General features: G+C 37.7%; 1 protein-coding gene across 3 annotated transcripts in view; it reads right to left on the bottom strand.

The window, feature by feature from the left end:
- Positions 1-23,965, bottom strand: part of CADM2 (cell adhesion molecule 2) — a 1,163,936-nt gene extending 1,139,971 nt beyond the window's left edge. For all 3 annotated transcript variants that reach the window (XM_066347042.1, XM_066347045.1, XM_066347044.1), the window contains exon 1: positions 23,316-23,965. In XM_066347042.1, coding sequence (XP_066203139.1) covers positions 23,316-23,376 — 61 coding nt within the window. In that variant the 5' untranslated portion in view covers positions 23,377-23,965. The remainder of the gene's footprint in view (positions 1-23,315) is intronic.
- Between the last annotated feature and the right edge of the window lie 3,009 nt (positions 23,966-26,974).

The following is a 26,974-nucleotide window of genomic DNA, read 5'->3' as shown; positions in this document are numbered from 1 at the left end:
ATGATGATGATTACTTATTAAAAAATGAGTAAGATTGAACTGAGCCTGGAAGACAATTTCACCAGGTTCCTTTGCAAAATGTGCCTAAAAGGATCTGAGAACATACAATGTGTGCAAAAAAAAAAACCTCTTATCTGTTTATATTTTGCTGTTCATAATAAATTAACGTGAAAGCCATTAATAGGGTAAATGAGGTGATCATCACCCTGAATTACATTTCCTCATTCTGTTCTTTCCGTAGCAATTGTAAAATCCACAGGCTTAGCAATGGGTGGGGTGTGTGTGGGGGATGTTCCCTGCAGCTGCAGCTGACTTTCTGGCAGACTCGGAAAGCAACTGTGTTGGCAGCTTAACCAGGCATCTGCGGCTGTCGGTGAATTAGTCTGAGTACTGACCTTCCAAATTGCCTATAAACACTCTGCATTCGCCTTGCTCCGTAATGAAGGGAATTTAACTCTTTGTACGATTATGATTAGCGGTTATTATGAAATCCTCTCTAAATTAATCAATGCAACCTTTATTTAATGAAATACTTACAAAGGCAATAACGAGCGTTTGGCCGTCTTAAGAGCAAATTCGATTGGATAAAAGTGAAATTTTGGATTAGCTACAACTTGTGCAAACCGGTTTCAGATCTCATGATTGGAGGCCCTTCAGTTCTGTCTACATTATCTTTAAGGGGGTACACTTCTGAATCATCCAATAAACATGAAAAAAAAAAAGTATCGATCCTTTTAAATACCAAGAAAGCATTTTACCACTTTCTATTTTAAAGTCTAGCAGTCCTGTGTGGAAATTATTTCTTAATTAATTCTAAAGTACTCTTGAAGTAGTTTAAGAACATTATCTTTGTTTTGAGCCTTAATGCATATTAAAAAGTTGTTTATAGCACTTAGTGTAAAAGTAGCTTCATTTATTGAAGTCTATTCTTGGAATCACTGAGGTTTTCTTGCTTCCTTTAAAGTTGACAATTCTGATAGTTTAAGATTTTTCTTAGACGTATTTTACAAAATAAATACTTCTTCAATAAGCTCTCTTTTAGTTATTCATGTCTCTCCTTACAGAGAGTTGTGTAAAAAGTAAAAAATGCGATTAATTTATTCATGCCCACACAGTCTTTAATATACATGGAACAATATGACAATCAGATTTATTGGTTATATACTTCAATATGAATAATATGCCAATATGTCAATCAATCTATGAATAGAGGCACATAATAAATGAATCAGTAGAATTTTATAAACACAACTATTTATTTCATCATTCATAACACTTGCCTAATTAAAACTTTTCATTTAATGATAAAGATATAATCATATCTAAACCTTTGCAAGGTATATCCACTTATTTTATCTGCTGAATTGGAGACATTCTTCAAGTTGAAAGGGACCTTGGCAATGATCCAAGGCTAACACCCTCTGAGCAACTGACCCCTAGACAGATGAGTAGTTTTCCTGGGTGATGGAGAGAGCCAGTACCACCGTCATCATCAGAACTCTAATTCCTGATGCCTAATCCCTTGTACTTTCCATTCAGACTATGCTCTGATATACGATTTAAATAGGACTGAATGAGATCATGTTTAAACCTAAAGTACAGCGGAGCTTATTTAAAACTTTCATCCAATTTTGCTGTAACAGGTTTCTTATGCAGAATTTCCCCTATGGCCTATTATGATCTTTGGTTTCATTTTTTTTTTTTTTCACATAATGAAGTTATAATTCCCTGACTTCAAACAAATTTTGGGTAAAGAACACATTCACACATACATATACACACACACACATCTGAATGATACAGTAGCAATGATAAACAGCTACAAAGGAAATATATCAATACTTTGAAAGATGTTTTTATGGCGTTACAGCGAGTAAATTCCCCTGCTCTATTTTCTTTTATTCAATGAGCAACAGCAGTGTTGTGTTTTATTTCAAGCCTAATGCAATAAACAAAATTTAAAATCCTGGCCGGTTGGCTCAGCGGTAGAGCGTCGGCCTGGCGTGCTGGGGACCCGGGTTCGATTCCTGGCCAAGGCACATGGGAGAAGCACCCATTTGCTTCTCCACCCCCCCTCCTTCCTCTCTGTCTCTCTCTTCCCCTCCCGCAGCCAAGGCTCCATTGGAGCAAAGATGGCCCGTGCGCTGGGGATGGCTCCTTGGCCTCTGCCCCAGGTGCTAGAGTGGCTCTGGTCGCGGCAGAGCGACGCCCCCTGGTGGGCAGAGCGTCGCCCCTGGTGGGCGTGCCGGGTGAATCCGGTCGGGCGCATGCGGGAGTCTGTCTGACTGTCTCTCCCCGTTTCCAGCTTCAGAAAAAAAAAAAAAAATTTAAAATGTTCTCAGGCTGTGGCCAGGTAGCTTAGTTGATTAGATCATTGTCCCTATATGTTCCAAAATGCCACAGCTACAGGTTCAATCCCGGGTCAAGGCACAGACAAGAATCAACAATAAATAAATAAATATGTGAAATAACAAATCTAATTCTCTCTTTAAAATCAATTTTAAAAACTAACATATAATCTATAATAAAATATGAGTTATGATGTGTCTAAAAGAGGACTGAAATAACTCTACAAATCATAACTAAGGTTAAATAGTTGTATTTTAAATCCATGTGTTAATTTGATTTCTGTTCACTAAAAGAAGTTGCTCAAAAAGTCAAGTCTTTGATTTGAAAAATAAATCAGGAGCATCATGCACAAAAACTATACTGAACAACTGTGTGTCTAACGATATTCTGCAAGTAGACATTAAAAACAATAAACAATATCCCTGCACTCATATTTAGTGTGTAGAAGGAAAATACAGAAAATATAAACCAGTTAACAAGATGACAAGATAATTTCTGATAATGACACTGTCTTAAATAATGTCAGGGGGACTACTTTAGGTTATTAGCACACTTAGAATATTTTTTTTTCATGTTTATATTAGCAAATATACCCTTTTTGTTTCTAAATGCTTGCCACAGCTCTGTAGTTTACCTATATAATTGTTTATTTAAGTTAAAGGAGAAGAGAAACTTTTTAGCAAGTGCCTTTAATCTCTTTCAAAGTTTTTTTATTTAATTTTAGACTTTTGGATAAGGAAGCTGGTTACCTAAAATGCCAAGTTCTCCCCAATTTTAGAGACTTGAGTTTAAAACCAGCACTGTTCCCTTTGAAACCCCTGCTGATTGACATATCAGGAATTAAATCTAGTGACTGCTTTTGTAAATTTTGTTTTATTTGTTTTGAAATCAATAACTCATAAAAAAATCAATGATTAAACCACTGCTCTGTTTTTAAGAACTGTTCTGTTGAGTTCTTTTTCCCAGTTTCACCTCTGACCATTTATAGACAAAACAAGATACTTTTTAAAAAGTTGACAATTTCAAAATTGCAAAGCCACAATAAGAAGAGTTTCTCCAGGGACTGACCAGCAAAAGATATAATTACTGCATTCCATCACTTCCACTCCTATTTATGCCAATACAGAAAGACTAGAATACTATATAATTTTAAGACAACTTAAATCCTGACTCAAATCAAGTAGGGGACATATATTTAAAAAGTAGCTTTTAGTCATATGTGGTTTAATATCGATTATACCGACCTTTTACAGTGCTAGGATTCTTTATTACTTGTGCTACTACAATTAGGTTGTGGACATGCTGCATCAAGATCACTCAAATTTTTTATTTAGTTCTATTCTAATCTCTTTAACCATGAATGATGTCTGTATCTATTGGTTCATCAAAACTTGATTTATTGATAGCAACTATACTGTTATATCAAGCCTCAATTCAAGATTCTATTTTTATTTTTAGTTATTGATTTTAGAGAGAGAAGAAAGGGGAGAGTAAGAGAGACAGACAGAAACATCAATCTGTTTCCATGTGTGCCCTTACCAGGGATGTTAGGGGCAACCTCTACATACCAGGACAACTCTCTAACCATCCCAGCCAACTGACCAGGGAGAGGTTCTATTTTCTAACAGTTTAAGGAACAAAAATACACTTAAAGATACAAAAGATCTACATCTATCCTCTCCATTACACTGTTGCTTTTATTCTATTAATTATCATCAGTACCCTTGCTTACTTTTTCATCTATTCTGCTATCTGAGTCTGATCTCAAAAGAAATCCAGAAATTCCTTCGTTAGTCTTGTTGTTTTCTTTAGTCTATCTCTTAAAGTGAAAAACACCTTTAGATCCATGAGATATAAATCTTTCATCATTGATAAAATGTGGCAAGATGAAAAGAAGCTTCTATAGAAGTTTCCAAAGGAACATTTGGAAAGATAAAATGAAGCTCTTGGGGGGAAAAAAAATGAGATGGCAAGTAGTCTGTTTTCTGCCACTGATTATAGTCAATGGATTCTGTTACATTGCCTGAGATTAATCTTCATAAAAAAATAATTGTGAAGAAAGCTTCTTTTATTTTAATATTAGATCTCCAGGAAATGAACAATAACCACAAGAAATTATGAAAAACGCATTGATTTTCGTGTTCATTCTGGAGCTACAGTCCAAGAGTCCAAGAAGAAAGCGTATTGCTAGAGATGTGTTTCAGTCTTTCCCCTTCTAACTTTACTCCTAAAATAACAAGCAGTCATCAGTGTTATAATACAAGCTTTGATATTATTAACCCTTTAAAAATGTTTAAATAACCTATAGATTTTTTATATTACAGAAGGAAAATAATTCTGAAATTTATTCATTCATCTCCTACTTCTTCACCAAATATCATATTTTAATTAAAGGATAGTACACTTTAAAAATAGGCTATCTAGAAAGCTTTGGTCCTGATGACAGTGCCATTTAACTTTCTATGAGTAAATCTAGTATCTATCAAATTTGAACATTTTCAATTAGTATTGATGTCAAAATCTCAACTTTCAAAAAGTAGATCCATTATCACAGACACACTAAATATTTGTGAGCACGCAGACACAGCCAATACATGAGTACCTTTCATAATTTCTTTTACTCTAAACTTCACTGTCATAAATATTGAAAGTATTTTTGTAATACAAAAAATTAAACCCCAAAACATAAATACCAACTTGTAAGATAATCTTAAATTTTGTATCTATTTATTATTAGGTTTCTTCACATTTTAAGGTGACAGCCCTATAAAATGAGTTACATAATTCTTCTTAGGAAAACTTTTATTTGATAGAAAATGAAGGTATTTCTTGTGAATGAGCAATCCCAATTCTCTAATATAGCTCACCCCCCCACCCCCGGCTGAACTCTTACTTGACACGTGTTTAAGCACTGTCATTCATTCTAATACTTGTGACTTCAATTTTATTTCAGGAGGCCAGAAGGCCAGACGTGAGCCAAGGAGTCTAGCAGCACTGTCACTTAGGCTTATTAGTACAGAAGATGTTCATCTCAGACATTATCTCTTTGAATTCTAAGATGACATGCCATGGAAGAAATACCATATCGATTCTGTCTTCCACAGATAAAAGATTTGTGAGATAACAGAAAATACAAAGAGTTTTCTGCAAAACATTTACTTTTCTATTAAGGCAAAACATAAGTGTTCTATATATAATGTATGTAAATAGCAGCAAGGAGCATGTCTTATATCAGAAATAAAGATGAACGAAAATTATTTTAGTGCCCAATCAAAACGATAGAGCTGGTGGTGCATAAGTAAAACTCTGTAAGGTCTTCATCTTTAGTTTATATCCAGAGTGTCACTAAAGAATAAATTTTATTGTATACTCTTCTGAAAAGCACTGTAAAATCATTAAGAAACATAACTTTGAATTATTCATCTATAACACAAGATTATTTTGACTGAAAAAAATTCAGTCAGTGTATGTTTTTCAAATCTGCATTCCGTAAACCTAAAAGTATTTAAAAGAAGTATTTGTTTGTATTTCTTACCAAAACAAATAAACAAGCAAATAAAACACCTCACAGATACCAGTGTATTAAATATCCACAGACACTGAGTATTGTTGTTTGTTGTTATTTAGTTTGAAATAAGTGCCTTATTTTATACTGAATTCTGAGGTATGGCCAAGATCATTGGAAGGCACTATTAACTTAATATCCTGAAACATGCAAAGATTAACTAACCACTTAATCAAGGTCACTTTTCTTACAGAAAAGTAAGTTAAGCAAAAAATATCTTTTCAAGAAAATGTTTCTCATTTCTTTTGTTTAAAGTCCTAATTCAATATTTAATATTTCAAATAACAAAAATATGTTTTCCTTGAGCTTCTCTATTATAGCATATTTATATTAAATCAATTCAACCTGTACAAAAATTGCATCACTTTAAATTCTGATTCAATTAATTATAAGCACTTTTGGCAAATAAACAGACAAGTACAAAGATTTTAAAAACACATAACATAATTCTTTGAAGACTTAATAGACTGTCTTAAATGCTAAAAGAAATATATGTAAACTGTGATATATTGTATCGCTTAGGAAGAAAGTTTTTTATGCGGTATGAAAATACTGCTGAAACTAAAGATGCAAGATCAATACAAACTTAGTAAAATAAAAAGAAATGCCACTAGGAGACCAGACAGCATCTTCCCTATGCACCTGCTTACGGAAGAGTTTAATGAATTCAGAGCAGGACCACAGAAGTCACTAAGACACAAAGATGACCGAACAGCACCACCTAGTTCCCTCTGCAAAAGTTCCCAAATATGCATGCAGCTCTGCAATAGTTTGGAAACCTGAATATATATATATATATTTCAAATAAATTATTTAGTATAAAACTGCAATACTCTGGCTCATAATCACTTGCAACAGAGCACTTGTTTGAACTACCTTAATTTCAAACTTTCTTTTCAAATAAAGTGAACAAAATTAAAGATAATGATTTCGCTGAGGTTTTTCTAGCTGTGCATTGTACTGTTGTCATATGTAACCAGATAAACAAGTCTTCCAATAGAGCAACTACATGCGAGGCCAGTGGTTTTCAACCTTTTTCATGTCATGGCACATATGAACTAATTACTAAAATTCTGCGACATACCAAAAATACATTTTGGCCAAAAATAAGAATAAGTTTGATTTCTTCACACAGGACGGCTACTGTTGTGTTGGCTGTTGTCATTTGTATTTTACTTGACAATCTAAGGGAAAATAGGTCAGTACCCCTGACTAAATAGTCTGGTGTGGCATGTTTTAAAATTTTTAGCGGCACGCCACCGCCACACCACACAGGCTAAAAACTGCTGTGCTAGACTACCACCGTTATGATTTCCAAAGTATATATCAAAAAAAAATTTTTTTTTACTCTACTAAATGATATATACCACCTACTCCAAAGACACCACTCATCAATAAATAATAATATCCCAAATGCCATACAATTTGTCAGAAATATGACATCATTTACATGTTGAGGTCATCAAACTTAAACACTAAAAAAAGTACTATAAAGACATCGAGAATATTTGCAGCCTTTATTCAATTTTGTATTTTCTAACATGTTAGATATTGCATATAAAATTTTATTTTATGTTAGAAGTTTTTTGTTGTTGTTGTTGTATTTTTCTTTTTCTTTTTCTTTTTTTTTTTTTTTTCTTTTTTTTGTATTTTTCTGAAGCTGGAAACGGGAGAGACAGTCCGACAGACTCCCACATGCGCCCGACCGGGATCCACCCGGCACGCCCACCAGGGGCGACGCTCTGCCCACCAGGGGGCGATGCTCTGCCGCGACCAGAGCCACTCTAGCGCCTGGGGCAGAGGCCAAGGAGCCATCCCCAGCATCCGGGCCATCTTTGCTCCAATGGAGCCTTGCTGCGGAGGGGGAAGAGAGAGACAGAGAGGAAGGAGAGGGGGAGGGGTGGAGAAGCAGATGGGCACTTCTCCTGTGTGCCCTGACCAGGAATCCAACTCGGGACTTCTGCACGCCAGGCCCGACGCTCTACCACTGAGCCAACTGGCCAGGGCCTTTATGTTAGAAGTTTTTAAATGGTGTTCTCAACTATTCTCCAGCCTTGTTTACCTTGTGATTGGTATTTATATTTCGATCATATTCAGAGCAGACTGAGCAAGAAGACAGATTTCCGGAACAACATTTAATCAGCACTCTCAAGAAGCAATATTATTGTAGTACAAGTTTTAATCAGGCACAATGTATTGTAATATAAGAAAGGGCCAGAGTTTTAATATATATGACAGCGTACAAGGAGCATTGTTTCTAGATAGGACCCTTTAAAAACACTTTCCCTGAGGCATCAGCAGCTCTTTAAATGACTGTCGCTGGTAACATCTGAATTGCTCAAGCAGAACTTCAGCTCTAAAAAACTAAATATTGTTGCTTGTTACATAGATCTTTCTCACAGACCTCTTCTCCTCTACATTCCCTCTGCTGACCTGGTCATCGGTTCTGGCCCACTAAGCCTTTATGAAATTAAATGAATCATCCTCTTGAACAAATCAGTTAGAATAGAGTCTGCTTGAATATTTCTTGTGCAACTTGTCAGCTTCTTTCAAGTTGTATTAATAGAAAAAGGAAGAAATTGGCATCATACTGAGAATGTTTTCAGGATAAATGACGGGAAAATGAGAGCTTTTTAATCTAACCTTAAATAAAAAAATCTGAAAAGTCCAGTGAGGTTTATAATATTGTTGTTAGATTATTGATTTCATATATCACTGAAATACCCACATTCTGTTACTATTGAAAAAAATGGAATTTTTATTTCAGGAAAACAAGAATTGCATATTTTGATTTGTTTATTCTGTGTCTCAGACACTAGACTATAAACTTCATAAGGGCAGAAATTGTTTCCATCTTGTTAATCTGTCTTTACAACACTGCCTTCAAACATGTATTTGTTGGAAAATGAATCAATGAATGGATAAGTTATAAGAAAACCAAAGTCTATATGGAATAAAACAATAATAAATTTACACACACACACATTAAATGTACAGAAAAACAAAACTGAACATAAAAGTGCAATACTTAATTCAGTCTACTTTGTAATAATAAAGTCTAATAGAGCAAATTTTATTAATTTTCAAAGTTGACGTACTGATATAATTTCATGAAAGAAAAAAAAAAATCTGACCGAAACTCCAATCAGATGGATCACTACAGAATCAATTTATAAAATTCCTGATAGCAAAAAAAAAAGCTTTTGAATGTATACATGCACATGTATCAAAATAAAAATCTCTTTATATGTGCACAAACTTTAAATACTGAATAAAGCATGGGTAGATATAAAAAATTAAATTTTAGTATTTTAAGAATACACAGTTAATATTTATATTATAAAACTACTTTAGGTGAAAAGTGAAAAAAAATACCATGCCTATCTAGTGTGCAGATGGCCAACAGACATATAAAAAGATTCTCAACATCACTAATCATCCTAGAAATGCAAATCGAAATCACCTCACATCTGTCAGAATGTATATCATCAATAAATCAACTAACGAGGCATGTTGGCGAGGGTGTGGAAAAGAGAGATCCCTCTTTTGATCCCACTATTCTCCACTCTTGGTGGGAATGCATGTTGGTGCATACCCTGATGAAAGCAGTGTGGAGTTACCTCAAAGATTAAAAAATGAAAATGCCTTATAAAGCAGCAATTCCACTTCTGGGAATTTATCTGAAGAAACCCAAAACACTAATTCAAAAGAACATATGCACACCTACATTCACTGCAGCATTATTTACAATAGCCAAGATTCAGAAGCAGCCCAAATGTCCGTCAGTAGATGAGTAGATTAAAAAGTTGTGGCACCTTTACACAATGGACTACTACTTAGCTGTGTAAAAGAAGGAAATCTTGCCCTTTGTGACAGCATGGAAGGACCTGAAAAGCATTCTGCTAAGTGAAATAAATCATGCCATATGATTTCACCGGGATGTGTGAACAAAATAAACTAACAAGCAAAACAGAGACAGACTCATAGAGAGCAGGCTGACAGCAGTCAGGGGCGGGGCAGTGGTTGAGGGGCTGGTTGGAGGGCTTGGAGAGATTAGGCAGAAAAGAAAACAAAGGGGGGACTCATGGAAACAGACAGCAGTATGGTAATTGGTAGGGAGAGTAGAGCATGGGAGGATGTGGAGAAGATACTAGAGATCAATGATGACGGACAGAGATTGGACAGGAGGTGGTGAACACACAGTACAATGTATAGATGATGTTCTGAAATTGTATGTCTGAAACCTGTATAATTTCATTCACCGATGTTCACCCAACTCAAAAAAAAAGGGGGGGAATATAAAATAAAATAGTGGCATGCCTTAGAGGAGAATTTAGGTCCCTTATTCCTAACTATTACATCTTGCTGCAGCAGGACACTTTCCAAAGTCAAGTGTGAGTTAGTCTAATGGTATTACTACCCTCTAGAATAGAGAACTCTCACTACCAGAGAAGGAACAAGGCCAGCCTCATTGCCACGCCCACACTAACCATAGTCCAGCATGGCTGCCCCTTGTCTTTTATTCAAGGGTCAGGGCATCTATAAATATTTCTCATTCTTCCTCTGTCACTAAGTCACCTCCGTTCTTTATCTGGGCACACCCCAATGATACAAAAGTCTTAGGAGAAAATATCCCCAATGCCTGATCAGCTTTACTGTTATCTGATAGAAAGACCATCGTTAAAAGATAAAAAAGATTATTATTCTTCCTAACTGCTTCATATTGAACCCTCAAGCATAGCTGTGGCATCATAAAATGTACCTTTCTGCTATTATATCATTCGAGACTCATCTGTTTTGCTTTGTTGGTAGTCTGTACTTGCACAGTCAATAAAACTGGGTAAAGCAAAACAAAACTTTAAAGTAAATTTAACTTTATAACCTCTACCATCTAAAAACCTATGAACTTATTTCTCTACCAACATCTTTATCTTAGCTATTTCATGGAAGTGAAAAGATATGGAGAACTGAAGTTTCACAATACCATTGGTCTTATCTCAGCCATAGCACTTCTATGTTAAAAAAGAAAGCCAGTGGATATGAAACTATCCTCTGTCAATTTTACTTGACCTTTAAAAACATATTCATAAATGTTATTGAACATAACTTCTTTTTTCATGCTAGTTAGCATCAAATCTTTCTATAAAGACAATGCACTTATTTAAATATTATTTTGATACTATGGGTATCATATAATATTTAATATGTTCACTCTGGTCAATAATGTTCCTCTGAAATAGTTTATCGTTTAAAATAACAGGGAAATGTTCTTCCTTCTTATATCACACTGAAAAAATCAATTTCTGAGTGGCTCATTATGACTAAAAATGTTGAGAGTTATGAAGCTGTAACTCTTCCTCACATTTCTAGTGTTTCACATACCATGTGGTTACACAGAAGACATTAAGATATGTCATTTTTAATCATACATTTATAGGAAGATCCTCAATATTATAAATAAAATTCAGGAACACACTAAAATGGCTTTTTATCAAAACAGTAAAATAGTCCACTAAAATTGCCTCCCAAGCTACATTCCCTCTTATTTTCTAGGCCAGGGGTCCCCAAACTACAGCCTGTGGGCCACAAGCGGCCCCCTGAGGCCATTTATCCAGCCCCCGCTGCACTTCCAGAAGGGGCACCTCTTTCATTGGTGGTCAGTGAGAGGAGCATAGTTCCCATTGAAATACTGGTCAGTTTGTTGATTTAAATTTACTTGTTCTTTATTTTAAATATTGTATTTGTTCTCGTTTTGTTTTTTTACTTTAAAATAAGATATGTGCAGTGTGCACAGGGATTTGTTCATAGTTTGTTTTTTTATAGTCCGGCCCTCCAATGGTCTGAGGGACAGTGAACTGGCCCCCTGTGTAAAAAGTTTGGGGACCCTTGCTCTGGGCACTGGAAAGTTTATCAGCAAGGGTCAAACAGAAGTCACATTAAAGAAGGAGGCTTTCTTCTGTGGCTATTGCATCATACAGACACGTCTTAGCATAAAGCAAGATAAGAGAAGCTATGGGAGAATATACTTTTAATATCAGTTTCAGAAAGTGGCAATAATCCCTAATGAATGGAGCTCATTGAATCTACTTTAGATATTTACTAAATGTGTATTTCAACATAAGGATGGCACGATAATTTCAACACCTGGAGTCAGGTAAATTTTAAGTCAGTCCTAGTTAATAATATATTTTCAAATAAAATCCAAAAGACATCAAGGAAACTGATTTTTAAATCTGAAGAAAAACTAAAAGACTTAAGAAAAGCTACATTTCACTGATACGTTTTAGAAAAAGCAGTCGTAAAATATTTTATGTGGAAATAGAGTCAATACAAATTGTACAGTCTTTTCTCCCATGGCATTTGGATCCCAATAACTATATATAAATTCTCTTCAAAATCAGTTAATATTTCCAACCAACCTCCCACTGCCTTTTAATATAAAAAGGTAAATAAATCAAATTCATCCATAGCAAACAGGTGTCCTCATTTGCAGAAGTAAAAGTAAGCATTTAAAAACACACACAGTATTTAGGATTTTCTTTAAAAAGCCTTTTAAATAAAAGGGATGGATTCCCCCAGTTAAACTGAGAAAAATGTATTCTGAGTCTATAGTTCAGGGATATTAGGAGAACCTACCCTATAGCTTGGCACTAACAAATGCAGGTCAATCCACATGATAATCTGGCAGATCAAGGTCAGTTTGTAATTCTTTTGTTTATATATTTATCCAGAAATACCAGCTATGCTAAGTAAAACAGTAAGATGATTTGGCTTCATGTTTACCCAAAGTCATCATCAGGAATAGTTTTGAGGCTAAGAATTTAAGCCTTCAGTAAATAGAAAAAAAAAAAAAGAAGAAGAAGAAGAAGAAGAAAAAGAAAAAGACAAGAGATCATGAAGCCCAGAGAAATTGGAAAGAAATTTCTCAAAGCTGTGAGACAAATGTTTTCAGTGCAGAATTGAACTGACTACCCCAACTGAAAGCAATGAGTCCATATTTTTGTTAAGTATGTCATTATTTAGAATTGTTTGTTTCTTAGTACCCATTTGTGTCTTCTCTCTGTATATTACATACAAATGAAAATTCATTGCAAATATTTATTCTGTTCTGTATACTGTATTGGCATTTTGGCAGTTATAACATAAATACTTAAGTATTATTTAGATGTAATTAAAGAGATGTGACAAAATTAAATGGATTGAAAGAAAACTAATCAATCAGTGGAATAAAAACATTGAAAAAAGACACAGATGAGACATTTGATTAGGCACTTGAAATAAAATGAAGACTAAGACCCTGTATTCTAGCAGCTTATACTCCATTAGAAGAGAAAAATAGACAAACACCTAAAATTTCAAATGTTGTAATAAAAATATACAAAGGAGTTGTATAGATCATAGCATAAACAAAATAATACTTATTTTTCACATTAACTGAAGACATAAATGCTTAAAATAATCAATAAAGGGCAGGTGGCATTCTTTTATCTACTAAAACAAATAGATGAGATTCTGGTAAAAAATTCTCAATAAAAAAGAAAATATTCCTATGCATTCCTGAACAATAGTAGTTTTAAAAATACCATTAATAATAATATGGCTTCAAATGATGCAATTGTATAAAATAATAAAATAAAAATTAGTTAAAATTGTCAATATATAAACTTATAAAACATATTTATCATAATAGTAATTTAAAAAGAAATAACAGTTGTATTTACTAATTAAACTCACTTTTTGATATAACACAGAGGTATACAAGTAAGTTAAAGGTACAATGAATAAAAGTACACTCTCAAATCAAACTCATGCAATGAAGGAAAATACCTTCTTTATAAATGGTGATGCCCTATATGAGCCAGTTCTTGAAGCTATCCCTATTTTAAAAAGAAATCTGTGTGTGTGTGTGTGTGTGTGTGTGTGTGTGTGTGTGTGTTCCTTCCTTCCTCCCTCTGCATAGGATGCTTGAGAATGAGTTCAATGTTTCTATATACTGTGATAGTTGTTCAAATTGCAACTAAATCAAACACTGAAAATACTTCAAATATAGCAATGCAATGACATTTGGCAGCTCATGAAGATTGCAGGCAATTAATACGATCTAAAAAAAATCTATAGCCTGAAATAATAACCAGCATAACTTCAAGATCCTACCATAGCAAAATGTGTTAATGGGCTGGTTAGGGAATAGTGTATTGATTTAGGAACAATTTCTGATTCTTCTATTTGTTTGCGAGAGTGAAAGGAACAATCCCTATTCAGGAAAACGGATACACATTTTCACTCATTATTGAACTTCATTCCCACTGCAAAGAACTATTGAGAAACAACAGATACGGTATTATGTATCACAATGGTGAATTTCATTCTGCCTTGGCAGGGTAACTAGTTAGTGCAGAATGTGAGTAACTGCTTGCTATCCTGGAGTCAGATATATAATTGCCTTCAGAAACATCCTTCTCTGAATACCACCTACACATTAACACATGACAGTGAATTTACAGCCAGACCCCTGTTCTATCCCACATGATCCCTGAAAAGGCTTTGAAATGAGGACACGTGCATAATTAAGGCACACTGAATATCGCAGTACATGCAACAAACTAGAGTATTATGAATCCGTAGGGGGACCTCATAGAACTAATACATTTTCTAAAGAAAGCTGCACATGAGTAAAGAGAGCCTAAAATGCTAATTAGATCCTCTCAGTGGAAGCTATAGAAAAGTTGATTCTTGAATCCTGAAGTTGGGCACAGAATGGAACATTTGTATACAGAAGGACGGAAGAGAGAAAAACTGAATTTGACATCAAAGCCCCTCAATAGGCAATTTACACCAGTTCGTGAGAAAATAAATAAAACAAAATAAAAAATATTATCAGTGGGAGAATTCCAAAACTCCTGAAAGGGTTAAGTATGAGAACTGATTTCCTATTAGAAAGGGATTATGTAACAACAGAGGGACATACTCAGCCTAGCATATGCTAATTTAGTAGCCTTTGCCAGGCAGTTCTGTGTGTGTTTGGCTGGCTGGCTCATATTCTTTCTCTCCTCTTTTTTGCCATTTTTATTATGAGTCTAAGGAGGTTGAACTCGCACACTATGCACTCATAATAACAAAAACAAGTAAAAGCATGCTATATACATGATTTAACCTTGCTAAAACATTGGGGTACTTGCCTGGCCTTGGAGGGTAAAAAGAAAGACACCCTTCTGTATGTATTCCATAGATAGGTATTAGCAAAACTCCCTCTCTTTTTCCTTCATTCCCCCCTTTAATTTCTCTTAATGGGTCTCTCAGATTGGTAGCATGGTCAGGAGTGGGGGAGATATTCTATTCCCGGAGAGTGTTGAAGAAGCCGAGTTATTATTCTGACTTCAACACATAAAATAAATAGCAATAAAAGAACGACAATTAAATGAGACGCTGATTGTACATTTCCTTATTTGCTTTTGAATATAAATATTCTAAGAATTTCTCATTACAACCTTAGTACTACTGCAGATTGGAAAGCAGAAGACATGTAAGGTATGAGAATGAACGCAAGGTGTATGTCATGGATGTTTTCCCAGGGGGGTGAGGGGGTTAGGACAAACTAGTGTAAAACATGAATTTACGAAGAAAGTAAAAACATATTTTACGGACTATAAATTTTCGTTCTTGATGTTTAAGTAAGTGTTAAGAAAGGCACGTGCCTTTTTGAATGCCCACAATTTTAGCAGAGAAGCTAAAAATATTTCTTTACAAGAACAAATTAATTGGCTTTATAAATTACACCAAATCAATGGAGCAGCTATACAGTAAGCTGTCAGCAGCACAGCCTCATCAGGAAAGGTGCTTTCTCCCTGAGTTCCCAAAGATGCTTTAGATACACAATGCACAGTTACTGTAAATAAGCCATTGTCAAATATAAATATACTTACAAGGGGGGTCTATTTGACCTATAAAAAGACTTTTGTTTTTTCATGTGAAATCATTTGCAGAACACACTTAGCTCTAAGATTTTATGTTCCTCAAAGTAAAAGGATGTTTATTTTTATTTCCTAAACAATCCCTAATGACGTTCAATAGCTAGCCTCCAGAGAAGCTCTTTAACTATGACTAACCAGGGGCTTCCCCTTCAGCATTCCGATGGCTGAAAGATATTTTAAATATTCAAGTAAAAACTATTTGCTGACTCAGACAGTGTTATCCCCAAAGTTGAATAATGATGGCCTTAATATTTACTTCAAAGTCCTCTAAAATAGAATGTGAATAATTAATTGGCCAGCTCTCTCCCTGGCGGTTCTCGTACAGCCTCAGCCTCGTGTCTGTTCAGGTGGCAGTAGGTTCTCCTCACGCAGCTTCATGAACACGAGAGAAGATCCAGAACACATGCTCAGCACTGCTGCCTGCTCAGAAATCACCAACCTGGCTCGTGTGTTGTTTTTTTTTTTCCCAGTGGAGAAGTTAACCACTGGTACAGCCTAAGAGAACATAATTAAAAATATATGTTCACTTTCATAAAAAAAGGTAAAAGAAAATAATGAGTACAAACAAATTCTTGCCTTTTCCTTACACATCATCTCTGAGAGCCCCAAACTTTGATTACTGATGAAAATTATAAAGATATCCTTCAGTTCTAAAAATAAACTGTACACTTTCAACTTATATTTATGTGCATATAGAGATAAATGATTGAGGAACATTTCCCTTTTCAATTATTACATCTCTGATTTTGGCATTAATATTTAACCGATATCTAATTTACTAGAATATTTACTTTTCTAACTTTTAATTATGCCGCATACTTCTAAAATGAAAACAATCTCAGACCTGCTTCAAGAAACCCACTGAACACATTAACAGGACCAACTGGAATCATTTTTTGAATGAAAATCCGCATGCAGAATATGTTCAATTATTTCTTTCTATAGCAAGTGAAATGGAAAAAAAAAAAACAAAGCTGTATTAGTTACTGTTATCTGACAGGCTTTCATGATAGGCTGCCCCTTAAGAACTGGTCCACAATTCTTACTTTTATGAAGCAATCTACTAGATGTTTTTGCCTTTGTGATAAATATTACTGTTCATACAATACATAGCCTCTACTAATTTGACGTTAACAGAAATTCCACTTGAGGACCTAAATAAACTATGTGAACATTTAATCCCTCTTTAAAAAAAAAAAAAAAAAAAAAAAAAACTACCATATTTTCATAATACAGGAAATGCTCCAATAAGAAAAAAAAAAAAAACACCAAGGGACTGATTCTTTACTCACTAAAGATAGGATAACAGAATATCTCCTAGCCCAACACTTATCAGGCCCAAAGCATGTAAACAACTGCGTAGAAATCCTACTTTAACTTTGTTATTTATCTTCATTAAACTGACCCATGTTTCTGATAGTTTTCACAAAAACTAGTTCTTTCACCATTTGATGAAAACATTGATCATTTTATTAGGATTTATTTATTACATTCATTTCCGAACAAAAGATGTGTTCTCTTGTTCTCCATCACAAAATCACGTGATTAGCAATACTCTCTGGATTATTCCTGGCCATAGAAAGCTGAAGGCTGGTTCCTATCCACTACAAGCTGGGAAAAGACTCCCCAGTCCACTCATGCCACATGACTGCTCTCCTGAGCCTCTGCAGTCGCTGCAGAGCACATCAGGCCTGAGATGCTATTTGCATCCTCACACAGCAGGGGGCTTCAGCAGCCAGAGCTCTGGGCTACTACTCCTCAGCCACCACTTTATGTAAGGAATTTGCAGAAGATGTCTTTTTTTTTTGGATACTACAAAACTGCACTCCAAAGATGCTTGACATTTTCAAATAAAATGGTGGCAAGGAACTTGTCCTTTTCAATATTTTACGTTAAGTCAGTAAATTTAAATCTTGCCCCTCATTTTTTCATGGAATGAGGTTGTGATCTAATCTAATGCAAAATATCTAGGATTTTTAATTAGAAAAAAAAATGAGTCAGAAAACAATATTAAGACCAACTGATCAGATTGCGTTCATTTAAAGATTTATATCAAGAGCTGTTTTTATGTTACTTTTCTATGGGAAAACTGTTTTCTAAATTAATAAAGCCTACAAAATGTTCAAATGAACTCTTAGTACATTATTTAACAAAGTATGAGTGCTGATATATTATAAAGAGAAGGGACCATTTAACTCCATCAGAATTAGGACATGCCTATTATTCAGTCCAACACTATTTATTATGCATCTACTAAATATAGAATAAGAAGACTGAACAGATAAGTAAGGCTCAGGGCTTGCCCTCAAGAAGCTTAAGTTTAATAATCGCACGAGAGAGCTATATTAGAGAGTAAACAAACCAGTCTCTTTCCATTATACAAAGGGCTTCTGACTTCAGCTTGCGAATTCTGCTTCTTGGCATTTGATTTCCCTTCTCACTGCCTTCTCAACCTATTCAACCAGCTGCCATTCGATAGGCAATTATACCAAGAAGGTTTAACAAAGTCTATTAAAGAAGGGTTCTTTCTCAATAAATCTCACAGAACACACATCAGTATGATCAAATAAAACATCAATATGACAGGTCTATGTTATATTATTAATATACCCAAAGTCCTTTGTAAAAAAGTAAATCTTACTTGTCTCAATCATCTAATACCCTGTAGAATACTTATCTTGAAAAGAAAACTGATACAATTTGAGTTTGACTTTTAGGCCACTTTAAAATGCATGTTTTAAGATGTCTTCCAACATGTTTGCAGTTCCATTTGCTCTTTAAGTAATTTAAGTATTTTTTTTCTTTAAGTAAAACGACATCATCTCAGTATTTAAATGTGAGGTAAATAGCTTTCAACTGCCTTATTTCTAATGAAGAAAGTAGGAAGGGGCCATCTCAGTTGATGCTTACCTTCGCCATGTTACGTTCCCACAGTCCTGATAGTTGTACAAACGAGACAACAATAAAGTAAGCTTTCATATCTTAATGCAAAGTTGGTCCAGAAACTACTCATTTTTATGGGGAGATTTTCTTAATTACTAAGCGTCTGGTATTTAAGTCATAGTCATTGTCTTTTATATATCGACTCTATTTTTCAAAGTTTGGGCTATTAATCAAAAAAAGAGAGGACTGAGCTATATATCCTAGCAACTCCCTTCAGTATAAGAATTAAGCTCGACAAGACTAAGGTTATTTCACAAAGGTAAAAGAGTGGGAGAAACCTTTTAGGAAGTAGTAAGTTACCAGTATTTCATTTATTGTTCGTTAGTGTGCATTTTATATTATAATGCGTTTTCTAAAAATATAAGAGGAAGTTAATGACACACACTCAGCCAAGTAATATGTATGTCCAATTGACCTTTAATTTGAAGATCTTTCTTTCTGAACATAACATCATTTACCAGAATATTCCATGGCAAAATAAATAATAAATACATAAAAAGAAAACTTAAACCTCAGTATTTACGTTGGATGTCTTTTTGTCTAAGATAAACTCTAAAAAGGAAATACAGTTCACAACAAAATCAGGGTCGAGGCATGTCTATTTTCTCATTATATTTTGACCACCACTTTTTTTTTTTTTTTTTGCCTTTTTTAGGATGGTTCCTTGTTAAGACAGTCTCCATCTTTGCAGTGCCTCCTCAGGCTTGGAAAGGGATACAGCTTCAGCAAGGGTTAGCAATTGAACTGTATCCACTCTGTAGCCAAGAGAGGTCAAACTTAGTTACAGGTGGCATGCTTTTACACTCCTCACTTTAAAGAAATTCATTTCTCTCAAGTGTCCCTTGCCCTTACCTCAGATTTTTCCTGTCTGTGATGGAGAAAAAATAAGAAAGGATGCCCCATAGCTTAACACTGAATCAGATTTCAAGTTATACTTTGTAGTACACTAGTCTAATTCCAAGTTATACTTTAGTCAGAAACATGTTTATTTTCTGTTTATCTCATAAAGACCCACTGGGGACAAATAAGTCGGTGTTGTAAATAAAATTATTTAAGCGTTTTTTTTTGCTTTCCTCATTTTATCACTGTCTCAGTTCTTACCACTGGCTCACCATTCTATATATTATCAAGCCAGCAGACTGATTTTGCTTCTCATAAAATGTTAAAAAAAATAGTGACATATAAAACACTGAAAACACAAAGATGACATGTTCAAATGAGTCCTCTTGTACAAGATAAAGCACACTGCAAGAAAGGGGATAATAATACAAAGGATCCATAAACTGCTTAGTATTAAATGATTGGATACCACGATACTGCTAAGAAAACTAAAAAAATAAGAAGCTGTAGACTGCCTATAGTATTTGCCTAGTCATAACTACTAGCAGGCAGAGCAGACTCCCCCTAGCCAAAGTCAGTTGCTCATTATTTCCCCTACCACCCTTCCTAGCCTGCCTTCCCTGCACACAGAAGAGAAAGACCTGTTAAGTATTTAATCTGTGTCCAGGAAATAAAGCTTTCACTTGACAACCTCACCAAATCCCAATAAACCAGTAAGGCAGTGGGAGAAACATACACCTGAACCCTGAAGCAATGTTTTCAGACAAGACTAAGACAAGGGAGGCACGAGCAATTTGTTTGAGCAGGAACAGACAAAATCAACAAAGTGTGATGTGTCGGTAGAGCAGTGTTTGATAAATGTGAGGCGGCCATAAACATGAGAAGACAATCCAGTGGTGCTTCGTGCCCCCTCCCCCTTCTAGTTGTTGTTGTTTTTTTCTTTCTTTTTTTTTTTTCCTTTTTTCTTTTTCTTTAAAGCCTCTCTCTGAGTGTATTAATATGGCCTGATCTAAGATGCTCACAAGTACACAGATATCACTGGGCTGGTGCTCCTTCCTTGCTTGCTGTTTTGGACACTTATTTATTTATTTATTTATTTGGACCTGCTGCTGGTGCTGCTGCTGGTTGCAGTGGTGCATTTCCCCTGGCACACCACGCGCCTTCCACCCCCACGCAGTCCGCTGTGAAAGCAACACTGTCTTAATCACTGGTTTACATACTTAATAAAAAGAGCCATGCCCTTAGTAAAAGAGAAGGCAGCTGATGGAATGTTCAGGGTAGAGAAAGTCAATCCTCCTCCAGGCTGACAGAGAGAGAGAGAGAGAGAGAGAGAGAGAGAGAGAGAGGGGCGCCAGCAGACAGTTATTTTGCACTGCACTGAATAGACAATTCACAGGGAAATGTTCAAGGCAAAGAGGAGGCGACCCCCAAATGCAGTCCATTGCCCACATGCTCTCTAATACATAATCTTCTCGCACCGGCCCAGCAGTGCGTGCAGTGACGTGCTGAGGCCAGCACACACAGACTGGCAGGGAAAACACATCCAGCGGTGTCGAATTTTCATCACAATCACCAAATTAACTGATTTCCCCACATAACATTCCCATACCCGGCGTGGCTCGTGCGCCGGGAGCGCGCGCGCGCACACACACACACACACACACACGCAGAAAAAATGCAAGTTACTGAGAGGTGAAGTGGGGTCTCTGGGAGGGTGTTTCAGCACGGATTAGAAACCCAAGTAATGTGTCAGCCAGCTACCGGTTTACTTGTGCAAGGGCGGGGGGAGCGAGCGGTGGGAAATGGGACGAGGCAGCGTAAGCAGGAAGAATGGGCTGTCTGCTTCTAGGAGATTCTGGCACATGACATATCCTGAATTTACATCCAACATAAAATGCACAAAATTACCACAAAATCGTCTAAAAATATCTCTGCAAGGTCAGGTAGTTAATTCATGAAAATGCTGTCCACTGCCTCTTCTTGTCTATTCATATATATGCATAAATAAGACGGTCCCGGTCTATATCCCGGCGGAGGACAGGAGAAAGGATGCATTCCAAGAACTTGCTGAAAGATGGTTCATTGACCTCATTTAAATCCTCCAAAGGCCGATTGGGTTTTGCACGACTGTGTGTCTGCATGTGTTTTACTTCCAGATTCCTTTTACCCAGACATAAATGAATTTGTTCAACTTATCTTTGCCCACAAATACACAAATGATGACAGAGGAGTTAGAGGTGGGCAAAGATTTAATAAGAAATCACGAGTTACCTGGCTTTAAAATTATATATATATATATATATATATATATATATATATATATATATATATATATGCTATCGACCATCATTTCACACCCATTCTCCATGAATCTCACACTCAAGCCACATCCCTACCACTCCTCTCTTCAAAGCAACAATCTTCCCCCTACAGCTCCTGCCCACCCAGTCCTAGAATGCCGCCTCTGCCTCCACCGCTCCCCCCTCCCAAAGCGTGCTCTCCCATGCACTCCTACTCCAAACACTGTCATTTATTTCATAATCAGCATCGTCCTCCCAATCCCACACAGTCCCTTCCTCCCTCCTCCGAGAGGGTCTGGGGAAAAAGTGCATCCCAGGTCCCTAGCCACTTTGCATCCAAACCCAGTGATTTGCATAATCACAGTGTTCTGTGCGGTTCTCCCTCTACTGCGGTCACAGGGGTTCTTACATTTCACGTGAAAGGGTGATATTAATTACGGGAAGAAGTGGCAGAGAGCGAAGGGAGAGGTAGGGAATCAAAGCGAAAATCCCTAGCAGAAAGTAACTATTAGGGTTCGTATATTTCTTGACTGAAAGAAAAGAAAAAGGAAACCCCACGGACTGTAAAAAGTCGGTTTGTTGATAAAGTGGCTTTGGTTCTTTTAATTTTTCCCTTCCTCTCGCCCTCTTTTTTTTTTTTTTTTTAATTTCTTAGTTTATTCATTCTCTTTTTATTTCTCCTTTTTCTCCCTTTTCTTTCTTTTTCTTTCTTTTTTTTTTTTTTCAAACCCCAGAAACAGTCTCCTCTCTCTTCCTCGGTGAATGACAAGTCTCACAATGCATGCCCCCCCACCCCGGGGATGTTATTGCAATGCACACGGTGCTGCCGCTGCTGCTGTCCTCGCCGTCTCGGTAGCTCGCTCCCAGACTCTCACTCACTTTTTAAAGACACAGGATACGATGATGGTGGGAAGAGGGGGAAAGGGAAAGGCCACCCGAAAAGGGGGAGGTTCAAGAGATGACAAGCGATGGAGAGGGTCGGTCAGGAGAGTGCTGGTGGGGGGCGGTGGGAGGGTGGCATGTTCAGAGAAGGCACAAGTTGCCAGCCAAAAGGCGTGGGGCTGGGGGGGGGGGGGGCGGCTGTTGCGGGGCCGGAGTGCGAGACGTGGGAAGCTCAGGTGAACGGAGAGGCGAAAGGTGCCGCCGAAGGGGCTGACTGGAGAAGAGCAGGGCTGAGCCAGCGCCAGAGATCCGAGGGGCTGCCACTGCCCTCTGCTGCGCCGGGGAGCAGGGGGAAGGGGTGGGAACGTCTGGGGACTGGAAGGGGTGAGTAGAAATACGGGGTGGAGTGGGGAAGATGAGGAATGGGCGTGAAGTTGATGCTCCCCGCGGCGGGGCGGGGATTACCTTGTAGCAGGAGCCCGCAGACACTGTAGAAGCGAAGAACGGCGCTGCGTTTCCAAATCATGGTCCCTTCTCTAAAAGGGTCTGGGAAGGAACTGGAGGGCAAGGAGCTGTTGGTGAGCGGGGCACCCGAGTGGAGGGCTCGGCCGGGGTCTTCCTCGCGGCGCCCGCCGGACCCACGGTCCCTGCGGCTGCGGTGATCGAACCCGCGGACGCGGATCGGCAGCAGCAGAAGCGGCAGCGGCGGAGCACCCGCAGAACGGGGTTTCGGTGGGCGAAGTAGTTTCTTCTCTTCCTCCTCCTGCTGGTGGTGCAGCCGCGACAGCCCGTCCGCCAGGTACAGGGTCGGCGCTCGCCTTCCTCTCAGCGCGCACGGCAAGTCCCAGCGCCGGCCGAAGCCGCCGGAGCAGGTGGTGCAGCGAGGCTGGGTGTCGGAAAGGTGCGGACGAGGGCTACGAGGAGTGGGTAGGTCACGGCAGGGAGGGGCGGCGGGAGAGGGGGCGCAGGCAAGCAGCAGCCGCCGCACGCGCTCGGTGTGTCTCGGGGTCCTGGGAGGGGAGGTGGCAGCGGTGGAAGCGGCTCTAGCGGCGGTGGCGGCGGCGGCTCCCGGATGCTCAGGCTGCAGCAGCAGCAGCGGCGGCGGCGGAGGCGGCAGCGGCAGCGGCAGCGGCGGCAGCTCTACAGAGCACCAGACACAAGGGCAAGCTCAGCGCGGCAGAGGCCCCGCCCCCACCCGGCCCAGACAGACACCGCCCCCCGGCCAATGGAAACGCAGCCGCCCACCAGGGCTGGCCAATGAGAGACAGGGTTAGGTGGAGACAGGCGCCGGGAAAAACAAACAGGCTTCTCAAGGACCCTTCGGGCAGGAAGAACTGCAGCCCCCATTCACACACACCTGGCGGGTCTCAGCTCCTTAGAGGTGTCTCGCCGTAACTTACAGAGGGGACAGCCGTCTTCATTAATCAGAACCTTTCCCTGGGAAGGGTTCAGCCAGTCGTCACCGCGAGGGGGCGGGGTTAGCCGTGTCCCAGGCAGGTTGTGGAATCCGTGGTGCCCGGGACAGGTCCTGGGTGCGAAGTTCCTTTGCGCACATGGACTCCTAGAGCAGATGGTGGCTGCACCTGCCCACTCACCAGCTGCAGTACCATTCTCTGACGCCGCCAGCAGCAAAAGGAAAAATTGCAGAGGGCGTGGGAGACGCTAAGTATAGGGAGCGAAACACCTACCTGCCTGCAACAACTTGTGCGGCAGGGGAGGAAAAGTTAGGGGTGGAGGAAATTATTGTTTTCTCATTGTTGTCTCCAGAATTTTGACTTACTCAAGACATAAATCTCAGTAAAGCATAGTGGATGACAGTATCAGTCGTTGCTGGGATCAGGCAGGCTCTGGTTCAGATCCCATACTGTCTCTTCTTGCTTCACAACGTTTGATCATTTTACTTGATCGTTTAAATGTGAAGGCTCCTCAACTACAAAACAGGGATAATAACAGTGCTTAACACAGTGTTGTAAGGATTAGTTGAGAATGTAAGCATGTTAGTACAGGGACACGCAATGTGTAAATGCTTTATAAATGGTGGCTCTAGCTGTGCAGTGAAGGTTTTCTAATTCAGGATTGCAGGAAATCTTAGACAATCTTCTATAAGTGTATTAACAATTGCCTTACGGAAAGGAGAAAAAGCCCAACTCTACTTTCTTCAGGGACTCAACCAAAAGTGGTCATAGAGAGGAATGCAGGAATCTTCGGAGGCGGGGGGAGCCACCTATAAAAATCAGCACCCTGAAACCTGTTCTTTAGACGAGGAGATGTAAATGAGCAACACATGAATTAATTGGAAGCTGTGTTTCCAAATTAGCTTAATTTCCAGGCTTTTCCCTATGACCAGTTTTTAATTGAACCAAATTAGCAGATGATGGACTAGTTCGGTAGTGTTACATCAGTCACAGCATAAATAAAGTATTTTGTTTGAAAGACTGCACAATAGAAACCTGCAAGCAAAAAGACAGAGGGAAAGATGAGAGGCAAGATCAATATTGATGCCCTTCGCTCTTTCCCATTTGCTGCTTACTTTGCCACAACCTTTTACAAATTCAACCCTTGCCTTTTAACTGATGACCTACTCATATCTCTGTCCACTCTTCTCCCCAGGTTCTCAAAATTAAGAAGTAAAATGTCCATAATGAAACCGCAAGTGGACTCTAGAAGAAAGAGGATGTGTGAATACTCTTGTTATTGTAGGAGATAGTTGCCTACTGTGAGTTTTAGCTGCTAGCAAAGTCAGTAAGACCAAAGATACTGCTGTCATTTAAATGATTGCAAGCATCAAAAGGTGAAATTCTAATCATTATTGACTCATGCTTAGGCTTTGTGTCAGGAAGAATATAATAAATGGAAATGCCAAAGAAATTAAGACTTCTTTATTAAAACAGTCGGCAGATTTCCTAGGTTCTAGCGCACATCCTGCTGATAGTTCTGTGACCTTGGGCATATATTCAACTTTCCTAACCCTCGTTTTCCTCAACTACAGCATGAGGAAGCTTCATTTGATCCCCATTAAAGTCTCACAAACTCTTAAGAAATCATTATTTGAAGATTATTGTATTCAGGAAAAAGCCCCAACTGAACATGACTGTCTTAACTTTTGTGATTGGTACTCAGAAGCAAATCATATTTTTGTTCTTGTGATATCTACAAGAGCAATTAAGGTTTCCATAGTGAAACAGAGTTTTGCTGTGCAGTGTGTGGTCCTCAGACCAGTGTCTTCACTATTACCTGGGAACTTTTAAAAACTGCAGCATTTTAGGCCCTGCTCCAAAACCTACAAAATCAGACCTTTCATTATATCAAGATTCTAGGATGATATATATGTACACAAAATTTGAGAAGCCCTAGTTTTTTAACACTGCTTTACTGAAAATTCATCCCCAGGGAATGTTATGTGGGTGTTCTGTGAAATGGAAGAGACTAAAAAGCCTAGAGGATTTTTGTTAAGTCACTATTTTCAGGAATCCCAAGAGTCTCTTTGTCATCACAACAACAAAAAAAGTAATTTTTTGTAAACTGTGGAACAAATCGATTAACTAGATATTATTTAAATGGTTGCAATTTTGATTGTGATGAAAGTCACAAACTTTTGTGTGATTAAAAGCTCTACATAGACCACACACCCAGGGGCCTGGAAGAAAATTTGTACTTATTTCAGTCCTGAGGGACAAACATTCAAATTGTGAGCTCTGACTGTTTAGATAAATGTCATCTTCAAGTACAAAAAATAGATAACAGTATATTTTCTAAATAGTCTATTCTTAGATTCTTTTAATTAATTTTTTTAAATATCAAATGCTCAGTTTGTAAGATCTTTCAATATTTTAAAGTGTGATTATAGTCAAAATGTTACAAAGTTGTCATTCTATGCATAAATTCATTTCAAAAATGTAATACGTTTCTTAGAATGCAATTGAACATCTTTAAATATCTGCATTTTATAGTTTTAAGACAATTATTTTCTACATATATTATCAGTGACTCTATAAATCTACAAATGAACTAACCCCTTATGAATCAGCAGACACCGATTTTCACAAATTGACGAAAGATGGCATCTACCCATCCACTCCTATATTCAACAGTCTAAAATATTAAACCTGCTTCAGAAATTATCT

Source organism: Saccopteryx leptura, chromosome 8, assembly GCF_036850995.1.
Source record: "Saccopteryx leptura isolate mSacLep1 chromosome 8, mSacLep1_pri_phased_curated, whole genome shotgun sequence".
NCBI classification, from domain to species: domain Eukaryota; kingdom Metazoa; phylum Chordata; class Mammalia; order Chiroptera; family Emballonuridae; genus Saccopteryx; species Saccopteryx leptura.
Note: the sequence above shows the minus strand (reverse complement) of the source record. Positions and strands in the feature narration are given on the sequence as shown.